At 32.7% G+C, this 20,497-nt stretch overlaps 1 protein-coding gene across 1 annotated transcript in view; it reads left to right on the top strand.

Moving 5' to 3' along the window:
* LOC100929883 (androgen-induced gene 1 protein-like) overlaps nucleotides 1-16,077 on the top strand; it is a 38,394-nt gene extending 22,317 nt beyond the window's left edge. The window contains exons 5-6 of the mRNA XM_012539653.2: nucleotides 13,545-13,696; nucleotides 15,801-16,077. Coding sequence (XP_012395107.1) covers nucleotides 13,545-13,696; nucleotides 15,801-15,898 — 250 coding nt within the window. The 3' untranslated portion in view covers nucleotides 15,899-16,077. The remainder of the gene's footprint in view (nucleotides 1-13,544; nucleotides 13,697-15,800) is intronic.
* Nucleotides 16,078-20,497: the final 4,420 nt, after the last annotated feature.

The raw sequence follows: 20,497 nt of genomic DNA, 5'->3' as shown, positions 1-20,497 counted from the left end.
ACTATATCTTGCTAGGTGTGCTTTAAGAATATTCTTGCTAGGTGATCTTTAAAATAAATATTCCTAAGACAATTCAAATTAAAGCAATTCAGTTTCCTGGCATAGTGCTCATATACTGTCCAAGTTTCACATGCATACAACAATGAGCTGAGCACAATAGTACTCATACATCTTCAGTTTGGTAGGTAGCCTAATACTCTCTCCCACATTTTCCTTTGGAGCCTTCCAACACTAGGCTCATTCTTCCAATACATGTGTCAACCTCATCATCTATGTGTACATTCCTGGAAAATATACTGCCAAGGTAAGTGAATTTATCCACAGCATTCAAAATTTCTCTATTTTTTGTAACTAATAATTCTACATATGGATGGTATAGGGATGGCTGGTAGAGAACTGCTTTCTTAGTGTTAATAGGCCAAAATTAGCATAACAGCAAAGAATCAATCCATATTTTGTTACATCTAAGCCTCAGAGGCTAAATTGAGTACACAATTAACAACAAACAAAAAATTGCATACCAGCTCTCCCTCCACCTTAATCTTAGCTTGTAACATTTTTAAGTTAGATATTTTACTGTCAGGATGGTAGCTGACCTTGATGCCATTTTCATCCGCATTGGCGGCATCTGACAAAATTGCTGAAAACAACATACTAAATAGTATGGAAGCAAGCACACTGCCTCACTTCACTCCATTGGTGACTGGGAAAGTGCAAGAGCATTCTCCACAACACATGCAAGCATGTTATCATAGAACTAACTGATGATCTTCTCCAAGCAGTCAGATTTTGCCATGATCTTTCATAAGCCCTCACAACTGATCAAAAAGGCAGACTGATGAATATGATGTACAGATCTCTGTTCTGCTTCTGGCATTACTCCTAGAGTTGTAGGACAGCACCATATTGATCATTCCTGCCCCTTTCTGAAGCCACATTGACTCTTGAGTAAGATGATCATCTTCCAGGAAAAGGATTAATTAAGAAAGACTCTGGCAAGAATCTTGCCAGTAATGACTGAAATAAAGACACTCTCTTGTTGCGATACAGGAGCCACCTGCCAGTGGCTGCTGGAGGTCTAACTCAGATCTGTAGAATGGATCTCTTCATGTGAGAGGATGATGATGATGATACAAGACTGAGAGGCAATTGCATTCTCTGACCTCTCTTCTATTCCCTCTTGCCTCCAATTTATTTCATTCCCAATCCACAAGAAACATCTGTGTTAGTAAAGGCTGCCCTGCAACTCCTTCCAAGTTTATGATCTACAGCTATAGAGGCTCTCGGAGAATTGACCTTCTCCTTCACCTAGGCATGGTCCTTAACACCCTCTTCCCCTCATGACTGTCACAGAACAACCTTTTTCCTTGTACTTTATAAAGATGAACATTGAAGGCATCCTTTGAACCTCTGGGTGGATAACTTTGTCTTGCCATATAACTCAGAAGACTTCAGTCAGCTTTTATATGAACAGTAGATCCCCTTTCTTGTAAATATCACCTGAAACATCAGATGTTTTGCCACAAGAGAGGAGACTTGGCATTCAAAACCTCTTTTTCAGTGGGAAGTTTGGCTAAAAAGGGATTATCTTCAATCTGATATATACAGTCAGGGGCTTCAACATTGGTTGATGGTGATCTGTTGAAAATATTATAGAAGTATTCAGCCCATCTCTCTAGGACCATGTCTTTATCACTAATATGGCTCTATAGCCTTTAGGGCATCATAAAAGTACTTAGGATTGTTACTATCAACATAAAACTGAATTTCATCTGCCACCTTACTGAGCCAAGAATCCTGCATTTTTCTGTCAACTTTTCTTGCACAGATGTAGTTAAACACTGCCTTTTTAGAGATGGACAAACAATCCTGCTGGTAGATCCTGTAGAGTTCCTGTTTTTCATTTAGTAGCTTCTGAATTTCCCCATCATTTTTTAACAATCCCAATGTCTTTTTTGAGTGTTCTGGCCCAAATAATTAAATGTAGTGCTGTATGCCAAATTTCTGGAAGCTGCTCACTCCTTTTCTAATCTATTGTTATCAACCATATATTGACTCTTCATGTTAGCAACAAATTATTAAAACATGAAGAAGGGCTTTGATCTATTAACATTAAGTGTTCTGGTAGTCATCTTGCCTAGGAGTCCCCACTTTTGTTAAATACAAATGTTTAGCTTGGAAAGAATATCTATGATCAGGCTAGCACTCAGTGCCACACATTATCTTTATCACTCTCACATTATGTCTGTTTCTTCTTGCAAAGATACTGCTTTTTTTAATGCCAGTATTTGCTTCAAGGGTACATCCAAGAAATTTTATTGCATTTATGTAAATAGAAGACAATATTGGAGACAAGAAGATCATGAGATGCATGAGTCTTCAGTATGTTTCATCTCAAGGACTCCCTACCATATCTGATATTCTGTGCCTGTTCTGGCATTAAAGTCACCTAGAATTACAAGTTTGTCATTTTGCACCAAATTGATGGTAAAGGTCATCAGGTTGTCATAAAATTTTTCTTTGATCTCATCAGGATTCAACATAGTAGGAACATGGCACTTTTCTGCACCATTTGCCTTGTCATGAGCCTGTCATTCACTAATTTGGGGAGGTAGACAAGCTTGTTAAATAGATTAATTTTGATTGTAAAACCTACTACAGTTTCACAGAACCTCTGAACACTGGAGCCTTGTATTCAGCTTTGATTTCAGTAAACTGGCCTTCATTTGCCACCCTTGTTTCACGCAGGTATTTGAATGTGACACCTGAGGAGTTCTCTCACAATGAACTATCATTTATCTTTAAAGTTTAATGGATTTTGTGTTGTCCACAAGTGTACACTTATTCCATGTACCAATGGTGAGTGGAATCATTTTTGCTAAAATTTTTGTATACTTTTTGTGTTTTCATCTGCAGGGTAATATCTCTGCCTGCTATGGTGAGCAGCCAAGTTTAAGTTAAGTAAATCAGATCATTTTTAGAGCACCTTTTCTAGCCCCTTCCTCACTCTAAGAGGTGAGTGATACAATCCTTTAGGGGAAAAAAAAGGCTGCTCAGACATCCAGTAGGCTATCAAATCCCAAAGCTGCTTCAGTCCAGGGAGAAGATAACCCTGTGACAACCCCATATACAGGATTGTGACTACTATGTTCAGTATATTTGCATCTACTGGTTCATCATTTGTCCATCACCATGGGACTTTGAGATAGGTAAAAATAGTAAAATGGCCCGTATGATGTCTTTTGTTCTTATACATAAAATGGATTTAAAGAAGGAAGAAGTCATCATTGTGTGAAATCATCAGCCTCACTCTCTCTTCCAGAGTCATCAGAGTCTAGTGGCAAGACAGAAATCAAGATGATTAATAATAGATTGGACTACAGTGGATAACTTTGGCATCTTTGATATTTAACCACTCCATGGTGCTCTTTTCCACTGTCTTCATGTTCTGTTGGAATACATTGTTCATATTTGTCCATTCCAATAGAAAGTCTTTACTTGCTGGTTGTAGTCACCACCACCCCCCCAACTTGCTGAAAGGTTTCAGCCCCATTGGTTACTACCTTCAGCCTGGTTTATTAGTTCATCTGCCAAAATGGTTTTACAGGACTATGTGGCTAATGCACATCCATAGCTTCTTGGAACCACAAGTGAGATTTTGGTGACAGATGAATAACAAAATAGGAAAGGAGCTCTAAAAAGGGCTCAACAACTCTCATTCCAGAAGTAATATTCTTCCTATAACATATGTATACCCTCACATGAATGCTACCTACTATTAAATGCCATAGAGAGTAGTTCCAGTAGGAAAAATAGCTATAAAATACCTAGAACCTGACAGCAGATTAAATCCATGAAAGGAGCCAGTAAAAAAAAAAAAAAAAGTTAAAAAAAATTATGACCTTAAATAACACACAAAAGCATACAAGATTTAGACAAAAATAAAGTGAATAGATGTCTTTAACATAAGAGGCAAATTTAAACTTAGAGATATTACTGAGACCCATAGTAGATAAGAGCTCTGACTAAAATAATTGGGTGAGTTACCATAATCAAAAGATAAGATAAAAACTCCATATTATAAGGTGTATTTCAATGAGGAAATACAGCAACAAAGAAAGTGGTGGAAATGGGAAAAGGAATAGTGGAAATAATTTAAATACAGATCAGTAAAAGGCAAAAAAATAAAAATAACTTTGTCGTTATAATATACTATAAATCACTTGGGCAGAAGAAGGCAATCCAGAAGGAGTTTGGGAAAATGTAGACTTAGCAGAGAGACTAGGTATACTAGTGATGAGAAACTTTATTGAAGGTAGAGCAAGTAATTAATAATTTCATGACTTAATGATAATTTCATCCTTCAAAAGATAGATGAACTAACAAGGGGAATTCTACTCAGGATCTGATTCTCATTAACATAACAGGAAGGAACTGGTTGCAACAGTGGAATTATAATAGTAATAATCTTGGGGGAAAACGACTCCTCTCTCCCAGAGTTATTGTTAGAGGAAAGGAAAATAAACCATATCTTAAACATTTCACACTAGAAGTGGGGAGAACATTTAATAATATTTAAGAGGATGGATAAATAAAATCTTATAAAATTCTGCAAAAGGAAATTGGCCTACGAGGTATTAGGAACTCATAGAAATGAAATTTTGAAACTGTAGAGCAAAACATTTCTGACAAGGAGAAATGTGAGTTCTCGGCATAGAGGCCCAGAGAATTCAAAAACAAATTTAGGTATTTAAAACGTAAATGTAGAAGATGGAAGCTGGAGTAGGTAACTAAGGACAAAGACTGAGCTGAGGCTAGTGCAAAGGACAGGAACATGAAATGTTGAAGGATTGGGGTAGCATAGAGGCCTCAGTTGACCACAGAAAGCACAGCACCTCAATTCTTTTTGCTTTGCTTCTGTTGACTCCACTAAGGCCAATGACTTTTAGACTGGAAAATATAGACTAAAAATGGCTAACAGACATACAAAAAAAAAGATAGAAAAGCACCTAACTGCCCATGGTGAATTCAAGCCCAGCTCTATTGAAAGAACTGGAAGATGTGATTATTAAACTATTACTGTCAGTGAAAATTTTTTCTTTAATTTAACATTTAACTTATCCTCAATTACAGTATATAAAAAATTTTAGCATTCATTTAAAAATTTTTTGAGTTCCAATTTTTTACTTTTCCCCCTCATTGAGAAGGCAAATAATTTCATGTATATACATAAGCAGTCATACAAAAATATATTTCTATGTTAGTCACATTGTGGAAGAAAACATAGATTTTTAAAAGAAAAATATGGTTTTGTTTGCATTCAGATTTTATCAATACTTTCTCTGGAGATGGATTTTCATCACAAGTCCTACAAAATTGGCTTGGATCATTGAATTGCTGAGAGTAGCTAATAATTCACAGTTAATCATACAATATTGCTGTTACTATATATAGTGTTATCCTAGTTCTTTTTCCATTTTTTTTTGAGAGTATCCCATTCATCAGTTTAATCATATTTTATTTTTCCAAATACATGTAAAGATAATCTTTAACTTTTATTTTTGTAAAACTTTGTGTTCCAAATTTTTCTCCCTCCCTCCCTTCCTTACCTTCCCCCTCCCCAACACAGCAAGCAGGTTGGTATAGGTTGCATAAAGAATATGCAATTCTTTAAAATATTTCCATATTTGTCTTACTATGGAAGGAAAAATCAAAATGGAAAAAGTGAGAAACAAAAAAGCAGACAACAACAAAGGTGAAAATACTATGATTCAGTACACATTCAGACTCCATAATTCTCTCTCTTTGGATGAAGATGGCATTTTCCATTCGAAATCTACTGAAATTGCCTTGAATTATTGGGGGAAAAAAAGCCAAATACTTCAGAATTGATCATCACATAATCCTGTTGTTACTATGTACAATGTTCTCTTGGTTCTTCTCACTTTATTTAGCATCAGTTCATATAAGTGTTTCCAGGCTTTTTTTGAAATCAGCTTGCTCATCACTTCTTATAGAACAATAATATTCCAATACATTCATATACCATAACTTTTTCAGCCATTCCCCAACTGATGGACATCCACTCAATTTCCAGTTCCTTCCCACTGCAAAAAGAGCTTTACAAACACTTTTGTGCATATGGATTCTTTTCCCTCTTTCATGATCTCTTTAGTATACAAACCCAGTAAAGATACAGTTCTGGACCACAGAGGATGCAAAATTTTATAGCCCCTTGGGCATAGTTACAAAATGCCCTCCAGAATGGTTAATAAGTTCACAAGTCTACCAATAATGCATTTCAGTCATCATTTCTTATAGCACAATAGTATTCCATCACAAACCTATACAACAGCATATTGAGCCATTTCCCAATTAATGTCCATCACCTTAATTTCTAGTTCTTTGCAATAAATATTTTGGAACAGACATAGTTGTGGTATTGCTTGGCCAATTGCTTGGTTTTATGGCCCTTTGGGGAAAGTTCCAAATTGCTTTACAGAATGGTTGAATTGGTATACAACTTTACCAATGGTGCATTAACATTTCAGTTTTCCCACATCCTCTCCAAAGTTTGTCATTTTCTTTTTCTGTCATATTAACCAATCTGATAAGTGTAAGTGGTAGCTCAGAGGTTGGTTTTTTTTTTTTATTATAGCTTTTTATTTACAAGATATATGCATAGGTAATTTTTCAGCATTGACAATTGCAAAACCTTTTGTTCCAATTTTTCCCCTCCTTCTCCCCATTCCCTCCCCCAGATGGCAGGTTGACCAATGCATGTTAAATATGTTAAAGTATATGTTAAATATAATATATGTATATATGTCCATATTTTGTTGTACAAAAAGAATCAGACTTTGAAATAGTATATAATTAACCTGTGAAGAAAATCAAAAATGCAGGTGATCAAAAATAGGAGGATTGGGAATTCTATGTAGTGGTTCAGAATTGTTTTAATTTACATTTCTCTAATCAATAGTGATTTAAGAATATTTTTATATGACTATAGATATCTTTGATTATCTGAAAACTTCCACTTCATATCCTTTGACCATTTATCAATTGAGAAGAAGCTTTTATTTGTTTGTTTGTTTGTTTATTATTATTATTATTATTATTATTTTTGCTGAGGCAATTGGGGTTAAGACCCTTGCCCAGGGTCACACAGCCAGGATATATTAAGTGACTGAGGTCACATTTGAACTCAGGTCCTTCTGACTTTAAGGCTAGTGCTCTATCCACTATAGCAACTAGCTGCCCCTGGCTCTTATTTTTATAAATTTGATTCCATTCTCTATATAGTTAAGAAATGAGGTCTTTATCAAAGAAACTTGCTATAACTTTTTTTCATACTTATGATTACTATGTATTTACCTCCATCTTGTTTTTCCCATTTCTTTCTCTCTTCCTCCGTCCTTCCCTCCCTCCCTCCCTCCCTTTCTTCTCTCCTCTCTCCCATTCTCAAAAGCATTTTGCTTCTGCCTTTTACTTATCCTTCTATCAACACGATTTTCTCTCTCCCCCCCTTTTCACTCTATCCATTCTCAAAAGCATTTTGCTTCTGCCTTTTACTTATCCTTCTATCAACACGATTTTGCCTTATCCCCTTCCCCTCGTACTTTAATGTAGCGTTAGAAAGATTTCTATACCCAACTGAGTGCATTTTATACCCTCCTTGAGCCAGTTTCAGTAAGAGTAAAGTACACATGCACCTTCCTCATCTTCCCCTTCCCTGTAAATAGTCATTCATGCATCTTTTGTTAATTTACTTCATTCTACCTCTCTCTTTTCCCTCCCCCAATGCATTCTTCTTTCTCCTAAATTTTGTCTTTTTTTACATAATCATCTCATGATATTCAACTCAAATCCATTCCCTTTGTCAATGTACTCCTAGTTGCCCTAATGAGAAAGATTTTAGAAGTATCATTCTTCCATATAGGAATGTAAATAGTTTAACCTTATTGAATCTACTTTATGATTTTTCTGTTCACCTTTTTATGCTTTTCTTGAGTCTTGTATTTGAAAACCAGACTTTCTGTTCTGATCTTTTTATCAGGGATGCTTGAAAGTCTTCTCATTAAATATAATGTTTCATACTGAAGGATTATGCTCATTTTTGCTGCGTAGAGATTTTTGGCTATAATCCTAACTTCTTTGCCCTCAGGAGTAGAATACCAAGCCCTCTGTTCCTTTAATGTAGAAATTGGTAAATTTTGTGTTATCTTGGCTTCATAAGATTTGAATTGCTTCCATTTCCTTTTTGAGTCTAGGATAGGTGGGTGAGTGGGGTAATGCATTAAACTTCTTTTTAACAAAAAAGAATTACACAAAATTAACTGTATTTCCTCTTTTTTGACAGTTATTAAATTAGTAAATTGAGAAATGTAACTAATATTTTCCTGAACTTTAGCAAAATATTTAATAAACCATCACATACTATTCTATAAAAAGATGGGTCAGCATATATCCCACAGAAAGGAAAAAAAACTATACATTGAATATTTACAGCAATACTTTTTGTAATAATAAAGAGCTGGAAGCAAAGTGGATATCCATCAGCTGGTTAGTAGGTGGACAAATTGTGATATATAAGTTTAATGAAAGACAATGTAGAAGAAATGACTGGGAGAATTCAGAGTTACTTGGGAAGACTTTCATAAATTGATACAGAGTTAAATGGAACTAAAAAATATACATAACAAAGTAAATGCAGAGAACAGGAACACAAAAGATACTAAAAGATGTATAATTATAGGGAGCAAGGTTGATTCCAAAGAAGAGATGAAAAATGCACCTTCTTCCTTTTTTTCTTTTTTGGAGAAGCATTTGGGGCTAAATGACTTGCCTAGGGTCACATAACTAGTAAATTTAAACTCTAGGTCCAATGCCACTTAGCTGCCCCTCTCTTCCTGCTTTCAATGGAGAGATGGAATTTTGTGTGTGTGGGAAAACATTATTAAATAGATTATCAGACTTATCAATACTCGTGAATTGGTTACTTTTACTGAATTATTTGTTTTTCTTTCTTTTCTTTACAACAAGAGATGGATATTTGGATAGGAAAGGGGGAGGCCTATCTTTGGAAATGAAGGTTATGTAAAAACAGAGCAATAATTGTTTTAAAAGATGAAGAAATCTATAAAGTAGCAGCAGTCACAAAAAACTAGCATGGCTTCATTAAAAACAGATCATACCATCCACATTTCATTTTTTAAAAAGTTATTAAGTGGCTAGATTTAGGAAAATGTAGATGTTGTTTACTTAGATTTTGATAATAGAGATAACCACAATACAAAGGAAAACATTGAAAGTTATCAGAACTTCAAACATCATGACTTTAGAGGACTAACAGTGCAACATGCTTCCTACCATTTCAGTACAGAGATAGTAGACAATAGACAATGAAAAATTTTGTTTTGTTTTGTTTACATGAAATTCATTTTTATGAGGGAGGTTTGGGAAAGAATGAGTGGAAAGTAGCAGTAACTTTTTTAAGCTTCAAAAGGGGAGGGAGGGAGAAAAGATATGAAGTGGTTTATATACAACCAGATGGATTTGGAACCAATTGAACAACTAGATCTAAAGAGCACAAATGATTTAATGTCATTGTGAAAGACGTGCCCTAGGAATTGTATTTGGATCTTTTGCTGTTTAACATTTTTAACAATGACTTGGATAAAGACATAAATTACATATATATTAGACCTGATGATGATGCAGAACTAAGAGGGACAGCTAACAACTCAGTGACAAAAAGAACTAAAGTTGATAGAAAAATATTTGACAGAATCTAATAAAGTAAAATTAAATAGCTAAATATGAAGTCATACTTTCATTGAAAAAAGTTGACTTGAAAAGTACAACATGGGAAAGGGGTTGAAGGGGTAGGATAGAGTGAAGGATATTTTAGGAATGGGGAGATTTGGGGATTTTAAAGGCAAAAAGTACAGATCTAGTAGACAGGTTAGCAGTCATGATCTCAGACAAAACAAAAGCAAAAAAGATAACTTAATTAAAAGAGACAAGCAGAGAAATAACATTTTGATAAGATACCATAATACCCAGGCTCCTTAAACTATAGTTCATAACCCCCTATGAGATCTTATAACTAAGAGGGGTCATAAAATTATGATATATTTATCAGCAAATGTTTGATTTGTATACCTATTTTATATACCTATATACTCGAGGTCACATAATTTCTCAGGGAAAAAGGGGTCATGAATGGAAAAGTAATGAATACCAAAAACTTTTACAGCAATAAGGCCTATTGCCTTATTTCTCAAATAGCTAGAGGATGGAGTCAAATTTATTTAAAAAAAAAAAGCCATTCCCCTGTTGATAGTCAAAGGATATGAACAATCAGTTTTCAGAAGCTATCAGTTGTATGAAAAATCCTCTCAATCACTATTGATTAGAAAAATACATACTAAAACAAAATTCTGAGGTAATACCTCATGCCTATCAGAAATAACAAATGCTGGAGGAGATATGGGAAAGCAGATACTTGAATGAATTGTTGGGAAAATTGCAAACTAGTCCATTCTGAAGAAGAATTTGGAACTATAACCAAAGAGCTATAAAAAGTTGCACACTATTTGACACAACTATATTATTACTAGGTTCTGTACCTTAAAGAGAGGGGCAACTAGGGGGTACAGTGGATAGCTTGACAGACCTAGAGTCAGGAAGACTTGTCTTCTTTTAATTCAAATCTGATCTTAGACATTTACTAATTGTGTGACCCTGCACAAAGTATATAACCCTTTTTGCCTCATCTGTAAAATGATCTGGAGAAGGAAATAACTCAAATATCTTTGCCAAGAAAACTCCAAATGGGATCACAACTAAAATGAACAATAAAAATCTCAAGATAGGAGAAAAAAGAAAAATCTATATGTACAAAAATATTTACAGTAGTTTTTTTTTTTTTTTTTTTTGTATTAGCAAAGAATTGAAAATGGAGGGAATGACCAGTTGAGGAATGAGTGAAGATATTGTACATGATTGTGATGGAACACTATTGTACTATAAGAATAAGGGTGATGGTTTCAGAAAAACTTAGGAAGACCTATATAAATTCATGCAAAGTGAAGAAAGCAGAAAGATCATTGTACACAATAACAGCAATATTATAAAGATGATCTAATAAAGTGATCTAAATTGATTTCAAGTGACACATGATGAAAATTGTTATCTACTTCCAGAGAGAGAACTGATGAATAATTTTCTCTTTTCTTTGCATCATGGTTAAAATGGAAATTTTTAAGATTTTGCATATATAAAGGGTATCATTGCTTTCCTTTTCTGGGTGGCAGAAAGGCTGGAGAGTGGAAGAGAATTTGGAACTTGAAATATTTTTAATTCAAAAATAATATATTTAAAAAGAAAAAAAAGAAACCTCTAATATGATAGGAGGACATTGAAGAATAGAGAAAAAGAATAATTGAAGGATCATTCTGCCAGACAAGACAGAAGAAGAGATCTAAGGCACATAAGTGGGTTTGCCTTTAAAAAAGGTCACTATCATCAGCAAATGGGGGAAGGAGGAGAGAATAGAAAAATAAAGCAAAGGATTTTGAAATAAAAAGAATCATTTCAATTTTCTCAATAAAAAGGTAAATCCCACCACTGAAAATGGTAGGTGGAAGGATGTATAAGAATTTTAAGGAAAAAAGAGATGCAACATAGTGTCTGCAGATAAGATTAAACCTGTAAGGAATAAAAGGATTGATTTGTTTGGCAGTAAGAGCTCAGTTGAAATTGGATAATATATATTTGTAATGTACCTCAGATACTAAATCATACTGGCAAACATAAATGATGGAATTCATCAATACTGAAGAAAGAAGGCAAAAAACAATTAAGCACCTATTATGTTCTAAGCATTGTGTTGTGATTTATAAACATTTCATTTGGTCTTCATAACAATTCTGAGAGGTGTTATTTTAATCCCCATTTTACAGTTAAGGAAACTAAGGCAAGCCAAGCATCAGTCAGCTAGTAAATGAATGAGGATGGATTATAATTTGTCTTCCTGATTATGGGTCCAGAATTTTTACTATGCCACTTAGCTACCTTTGAGATTCTATGAAAAGATGGGCACACTAATATAGCATTGTTGGGGCTATAAATTGGTTTATTGTGAAAAAGAATTTGAAATTTTGGGAGAAATGTAATTAAACTGTGGATAAACTTTTTCCTAAGTGATGCCACTAATTGGCATATACTACAAGGACAGAGACAATCAAAAATATTTCTTATATATCAAAACATTTATGGTACTTTTGTTGGAGCTAAAAAAATGGAAATAGAAGGGATACCCAGTGATCTGGTAGTAATTGTACAAACTGGAACATATGAATGTGACGGAATGTTATTAACTCATAAGAAATTATGAACATGAAGAATTCATAGAAATATGGAAGTAACTGTAAGAACTGATTCTGAGGAAGAAAATATATATACAATGATTGCAATAATATATTGCAATACTAAATAGCAATTGAAACTGCATAAATTGCAGTGTTCAGTCTTCAGAGAGTAAACATCCAGAGAGTAAACACTATTCCTTCTTCTTGTCAGAGGTGGGAGACTTGACTAGGGCTGTTGTATATTCTGTCAGATATGGTCAAATTTTTAAACTTTTTGTCACAAGCACTGAGTGAATAGTATATCAGGAGTGAATGTGATGTAAAAATGCATTAACAATTTGAAAGGAAAATGGGGTAGATATAAAAACTAAAGGAACATGAACTTAAAACAGAAACTACAAAGAATCAGTCATTCTGTTAAGTGGCTTACATAGATAATTTTTCTTTTTGGCTAAGAATCTTTTTTAAAAATCATTTTTTTGAAGAAATGATATAACTTCTTAAAAAGTCATATTTTGGTATCAGATGACTAAAGCCATCATACATTTTAATAGCTTACATGTTAATTGAGGGTTTTTCCCCCCACTTTCAATATTGAGTACTTAACACTGAATTTTTTGTAATAATAACAGCCAAGGTTGCTTTCTAGTTTGCAAAGCACTCTATATATACTATCTCACAACATCCCTATGAGGTAGGTGGTATTATCATCTACATTTTCCAGAAGAGGAAACTAAGACTTAAATGGGTTCAATTACTAAAAAAAATTCAATGATTTGCCTAGAGCCACATTGCTCTTAAGTGTCTTGAAACATTTCAAAATCAGCTCTTTCTGATTTGGTCCACTGTACCATTTGCCTCTATATTTCAAAGGATTTTAGGAAATAAAATTCATCTTCTATAATCTTAAATCTTAAACTTATGTCTGAAAACAGGCTGAAAACAAATGCATTAAGCAAGGGCTGGTAAAAATACATTTGTTCAGTCTAACAAATCTAACTGATTTGTGTTAGAATTATTTATAAAGATTGGTAAGTCCTATTACTACTAAATGAAATTTCATGTAACTTGATAATCCTATGTAATAAGAGAATACAAAATATACTATAGGAAAGAAAAGTATATAAATATTTGGTAAAAATATGCATATGGTTTTGTTCTTTCCAGGATATTATGGATAAATTACACATCAGGAATTTGGGCATACCCACTTTTAGAAAACCTTAACAAAAGTGGATTGGTGGTGTTTTTTACATCTTCTTACTTTGGAATAGTAGGCTTCTATTTTTTGGGAGCATGGCTGACAAAGTTGATATGGGGTAAGTAATAAAACTCACTGTAAAAACCAAGTAAATATATCAGAAAGTAACATTCTACCTAGAAAATTTAGGACCATCTGCAAAGCTAATGCATACAAATTCTTGAAAAGTAAAATAATAAGGCTCATTGATTGATGATCTATATCCAGTGACAGTATAAATGACTTATAATAATAGTGAAATATCAAAATATATTTTAAAAACCTTTTCCAGATAGTGCATCTGCTGTGCAAAAAGAAAAAAAAGAATTATTCTTTATATTTTCACTATATTAAAATGTATTAGTCTACAGAGGAGACTGTGTAAATCGTATAAAAGAGGTACAGAAAATGCTGTAGGAAGTTAGAAGAAAAGAGACTATTTCTGGGAAAGAAGAATGAAGAAAAGGGAAAGGCATTGTAGAAGAGGTAGCATTTAAATTGATCTTTTTGAAAAGGATTATATTTACTTTAGATTCTAAAACATAAAATGTATGGTTTTTTCTTTTTTTTTTCCTTTCTCATTTCAACTATGGTTTCTAAGTATTTCTTAATTCACAAATAATTACAATGATGTTTTATATCCTCAAAAACTTTCCTAAGTTGTATTAAAGTAAATATTACTTGTAATTATTTTTAAAAATTTTGTTCTTCTAAGAAAACATTTTATAACTTTGAATATATGCCTAGTTACCGTAGGATGTATAATAATTTAATCTGTTAAGTAAAAAACATTTTTAGAAAGTTTAATTAAACTTATAAAACATATTTTTGAAGAGCTGATAAATACCTGAATTCAATCTAATAGTATATAAGTAGTTATTTAGCTCTCTAGATTTTTCCATGAAGGCAGTTAGTGTTAAAAAAATTTTTTTAAACATGCTATTAATATTAACACTAATCGAATCTAGATTTGAAAAATATTCCATTTAATTCAATGAAAAATTTTCACCCATCTTCCATGTATAACCTGCATTTTGAAAGCTACTCAGGCAAATGAAGGAAAAAGTAAGAATAGTTCCAACCTCAAGGAGCTTTATAATGAAGTAGGAGATCAACACAATGAGATAAATGGAATAAAAACTGGACTGTGATAGTTATATAAGAGATAGAATGTCACAGGAAAGATTAAGAGGAAGAGAGATCATTTTCAGAGCATCAGGGGAAGTTTTATTGAGAAGGTAGTCTATGAATGCTTGTTTCATAGGTGAACATATTCCAGGTTAGGGAGTATAAGCAAAAAAGAGAGAATAAAGTTTTCAGAAAACACTAACAATACTTTATAAATTATTGGGTGATTAATGAAGTGGAGGCTACAAATGAGAGAAGTTAAATTTCTGACAGTGGATGACTGGATGGGAAAATGCTGTTGTCACTTGCAAAAATAGCAATTAAAAAGAAAAATAGGTTTGGGAGAAGACATTGAATTTGATTTTGTACCTCTTGAGATGTTGATGAGACATTCAGATTGAGATATCTTTCTGGAACAATGCTATATATGGGACTTGAGCTCAGGAAAAAGATTGGAGCTGGGTTTGGGAATCAATTTTACTGGGGTGATAATTGAAGCCAAAGAAGTAATTGAGATTATTAAGGAAAAGAATATTGAGAGAGCAGGAGACTAAGGATCAAGGACAGAGCCTTGGTTTTTAGAAAATATCTCTCTAATACATAAAAAATGAACTAAGACTATATACATTATGGTTAAAAAATAATTTAGCACTGTAAAATAATATTTTTAAGCCTCTTTAGAAACTATTAGAGAAAAATAATTGAATACTTCTTATTTATGTTTGCTGCATTCTTTTCTTCTCTCTTCGTTCACTACTTCTTCCCATTAATGCCTCAAAACATAATCAATTTGGTAACATTAAGGCATATTACCAAGTGCCAAGTGTCATAGTGAGTTAATGACATTTTATTCTTGGAAAGTTAAGCTGGAGTTAAGGAAATTTCAGGAGTTTCATATAAATATATGGTTGATGTCAATTTAGAAGAAATTATTACTGGAAAAGATTTTTTATTTAGAAGTGAGTTATGTTTTTAGTTTCTTTTAAAGGTAGCATTGACATTTCTTCCAAAAATAACAAGAAAGAAAAAACAAATATTATTTTCATGTTTTACAGATTCAGAAAATCAAAATAAGACAACTGAAAGAAGTAGGAAAGTAGAAGAATACAAAAAGTTAAAGTGCAATTATGAGTGTGTTGTACTTATTGATTGACATAAACTCATTTCACATGTTGTTTATGTTTAGATAGGCTGGAACAGTTATGCCTGTTTTCTCTTATTATGTACAATGGTTTAAATAATTTGTTAAATTTTAAATATTTAACTATCAAAAACAATTTTAATTTTAGAATATTTTGGACTCAGCACAAAAAAATAAACATTTAATTTTGACTGAAGATATACATTAATCAGTGAGATTGTGTGTATAATAGATTTAGATACAAAGTTGAACATATAAATACAAGATGAGACTATAAAGTAACATGTAATTATATAAGCCACATTTGAAAATCAACTTAAATGTAATAATTAGAACCTAAAATATAGCAGAATATATTTTTATAATAGTATATTTAGCATGACTTAACAATTTAAAACAATAATTGTAAAAATTCAAAGAATAGCTATGACCTTTAAATCTTCAAAATTTTCCAGGTTACATAAATTATTTTAAAATATTGAGTAAAGTGACCTCTTTTCTTCTGTAATTCTATTACAAATTGGAAACCATCTCCAGACAATTAGTTGAATCCTTTTGGAAATTTAACTTGAAAGATCTTTAGATATTTCTTGGACCTACGTTGTTTTTTTTAAATCTCTTAAAAATTTCCTAGAATTTTCTCAGGACTTTTATTTTATTCAATCTTGCTGTCTCTCAAGCTATTGACCTATTTCTCTCCTTTATACATTGCCCAATTTTTCCCAGGAGTCTTCATCTGCTTAATTTCTTTACCATTTATTCACTGTTCCATAAGATTTGGCTTCTGCCTCACCCTTCTATTGAAACTATATTCAGAGATTACCAGTGGATCGAATCCATTATTTTTTGTCATTCCTAAATCTCTCTTCCTCTTCTATGTCACTGACTTCTTTGCAGCATTTGGTATTTATTATTGATTGCCAACCTTCTCTCTTTACCACTTCTTGAAATTTTCTCCTTTGGATTTTGCAATACTACTACTATGTTTCATCAATTAATCACTACATTCTTGGTTCCTTTCTCTTTTTTCACCCCCAAATATAACTTAGTTCTTTGGCCTTAGCCTCTTCATTTTCTGCAATCCCCAGCTAAGAGATTTTTACTACTCACATTGCTTCAGGTATCCCTTTATGTAAATGATCCTTAAAACTTTATCTTTAGCCTGCAAGTCTCATTTTTACTGTTGTCAGGTTGCTGATACATGTATGTAATTCAGAATAAGGTGCTAATTTTATTTTGACAGATACATTATTTAGGGAAATTAATCCTTTTTTATTTATAATAGATATCTAGATCCAGGACCATCTCCAGTTGTCTTGATTTATATCTTATCACTCGACCCAGATGGCTTGAAAGCAAGGCAGGTGACTTTGCACAGCCTTCTGGCATTTAAATCCCAATCACTTCCCTGATATCATGGTAGTCTTTGAGAACAAAGGACAAAGAACAGATACCTAGAACTGTAATTGAAAAAGTTAAACACCTTTGTCTGGTAAGTAAATCACATATGAAATAATTGTATTTTTCTTTAGTTGTAGACATGAGCGTCTATGTCTACCTGAAAATTCATGAATTATATTCACTTAAATATTTTTTGATAATTATGAAAAAGGGCCATAAAATGAGGGCGGATAGCATGTTGCATCCCAAAGGCCATCTGTAGAGAGTACTATCTATCCATGACTTCTTTTAAAGTGAATTTTTCTGCCCTATTTCACTCAAAACTGGAAGGAACCATTAGATCTTTGGAGCATTCTTTTGCCTGCATAGGACAATATTTCAGGCAAATAAACTTATCAATAAGAGTTAATGCGTGACAAAATATGTTTCAAAACAGTTTTTAAAAACCTCTCAAGTAATTACTATTTAGATAAATAAAAGTACTGTTTCAGTCAATTCCAGTAAATTTCTGTTAAAAGTTACTCACATAGCTGTAAAATAGCATGTAATTAATTACTTAGACTTCTCTGTAGAGCAAAAATTCGGTACTTGCATCTTTATTGTAAATTGAGTTTTGATGAAATTATTATAAAATTGTGATTTGATGTTTTGCTTTTCATAAATAGTTTTGTCAACATGAGAAAGGAATGGAGAAAAGTCTCCAAATGGCATGATCTGATTGGTTGTATTAGAAAAAAGTGAATAAAAACTTGTTAAACAACTGGACCAAACTGTGTTCATTGTAATAATGAGCACCTAAAGGATGTTTCCTAGTGGAGGACCCTGCTGTGGGCCTTGTTGGAGCCTCACATTTCTGCAGCAGTTTACAAGTTGGTAAAGTTCATTCTTGTTTTCATTAGAGTCTTGGATAAACATGCTAAATGCATGCTTACTAAGTCTAAAATCTACACAAAGTTGGAAGGATTATTAGGTAATCCATTTGGATGACAGAATAAGGGTCCAAAAAGATATCATCTCAACAAGCTGAAAATATGGGCTGAATTTAACAAAGTGAAATTTAATAGAGACAAATATAAAATCCCACACAAGTTCAAAAATTATACCAATACAAGATAGGGAAGAAAGTTTGTGGCTTAAAAGTTGATGAGAAAAAATTAGGGAATGAAGTTGACCACAAGGTCAACCTGAGTCAACACTATGATGTGACTACCAAAAAAACTCAAATGAATGTAATATTACCCTGCATTAATAGAAGCAAGAGCTAAAATAAAGGAGCAAATTATCCTACTGTATTCCTCTCTAAGTGGATCACATTGTACTTAATTTATTTGATTCAAGGCACATTTTAAGAAAAACATTGGCAAACTACAATGACAAGGCCAGTGAGGGAGATTCTAAACAGTGTCATGTGAAGAATAAATGTACTAAAGGTATCAGAGAAAGAAAGATTTAAGGAGAATGTGTTGTTTGTTGTTCAGTCGTTTATAGTCAAGTTTGACTCTTTTCTTAGTAAAGATGCTGTAGTAATTTGCCATTTCCTTTTCCAGCTTATTTTACAGATGAGGAAACTGAGACAAAATGTGGTTAAGTGACTTGCCTAGGATCACACAAGTACTAAGGGTTTGAGGCCAGATCTGAACTCAGAAAGATGAATCTTTCCTGACTCTAGGCCTGACACTCTGTCCACTGTGTCATCTAGCACAAGATGAAACATGGTAGCTATTTTTAAATATATGAAGGCTGTCATGTGGATGAGAAAATTAAATTTATTAAATGTAGCTTCAGAAAGTAGAAGTGGGGACAAATAGGTTAAAATTACAGAGAGGCAGATTTTTGTCTTGGTATAAGGAAGAACTTTGTATAATTAGAGCAGTTTGAAAGTAGAATCGAGTGCCTTCTGAGGTACTAAATTCCCTCTCATCAGAAGTATTAAAACAGTAAAATAGAAGTATAAAGACCACTTGTCAAGGATGTTGTAGGTGGAAGGTTTGACTAAATGTACCATAAGGATCAATAATTAAGTATATTGGAATGAAACAATTCATACAATGGAAAACAATAAAAATGTATTTTTCAATGAATTTATTTACAAGATACATATGATTTGCTTACATGATACTGAATTACATGAAGGCTTATATAAATACACATATGAAAAGGTCATAACATATTACATTATAATTAGATATTGGCAATTTAAAAGACTCTTATTGATGATTGGTAGTTACTTCTTATAACCATAATCAAAACTTTCTGTTAGACATGTTGAGCAAAATTTTGTTTTTTGTGGAAAATTGCTTTGAAACAGTATTGCCAATATTATGAGTCATGCTCCTGTACATTTTATTTCAGCAAATACCATGAGTCATCTTAACAGTAAGTTATCATTTATAGCTAGAAAAATCTTTTAAATACAATTCATACCTATCTATAACATTTCAGTTCTCTGAAGAAAAAAAATACATATGTATTTGTACATACATATATAAAATATGTGCATAACATATATGCATATATAACTTATAGTTTGGCATCTTTTTTTTCAGGGAATTTATTTAATATGCTGTAAATAAGCCAATTCTATAGTTTTTAGGAGAGAACCAGAATTAAAGATTAAGATTTTGAATGTGTCATAAGCATTCATTATAGAAATTCTGCTCTGCATTTTTTTATTGTTATTCATTTTAAGGAGTTATGACAAGCTTTCTCATTTAAAAAAGAAACAGGTAAGGAATTAAAAAAAAAAAAAAAAGACAAGATCTAACATGTCTTATCTCTGGCTGGGTGACCCTGGACAAGTTCATTAACCTCTCAGGTGTAGGCAATTCTTTAAGGCTGTAACTTGAAGAGAAGATGCTAAATTGAACTGGTAGAAGGAATTTCCAGGAGTCCCCTTAACAGTAGAATTTAGGCCCAGTCACTTTCCCTCTCCAAACGTGATGAGACTAAATCATAGGAAAAATACATTTTTGACATAAGTTTAGGATTATCTTTTTGTTGTATATTGAGGGAAAATTTATACTTGAACTCCTTCTGAGACCTTCTGGTCTAAAAGGGAGTATCCTGGAAGTAGCTTAATATACAAACCAGATTGCTTGAAACTTCCCAAACCTAAGTATCTATCCTTTTCTGATGTGGTAAATGATATGTCAGGAATGATTTCAATGATTTCTCATTTATTATCTTTATACTAAGACACAATCCTTTGAA

This window comes from Sarcophilus harrisii, chromosome 2 (genome assembly GCF_902635505.1).
Source record: "Sarcophilus harrisii chromosome 2, mSarHar1.11, whole genome shotgun sequence".
NCBI classification, from domain to species: domain Eukaryota; kingdom Metazoa; phylum Chordata; class Mammalia; order Dasyuromorphia; family Dasyuridae; genus Sarcophilus; species Sarcophilus harrisii.
This window is presented reverse-complemented; position numbering and strand designations above follow the sequence as displayed.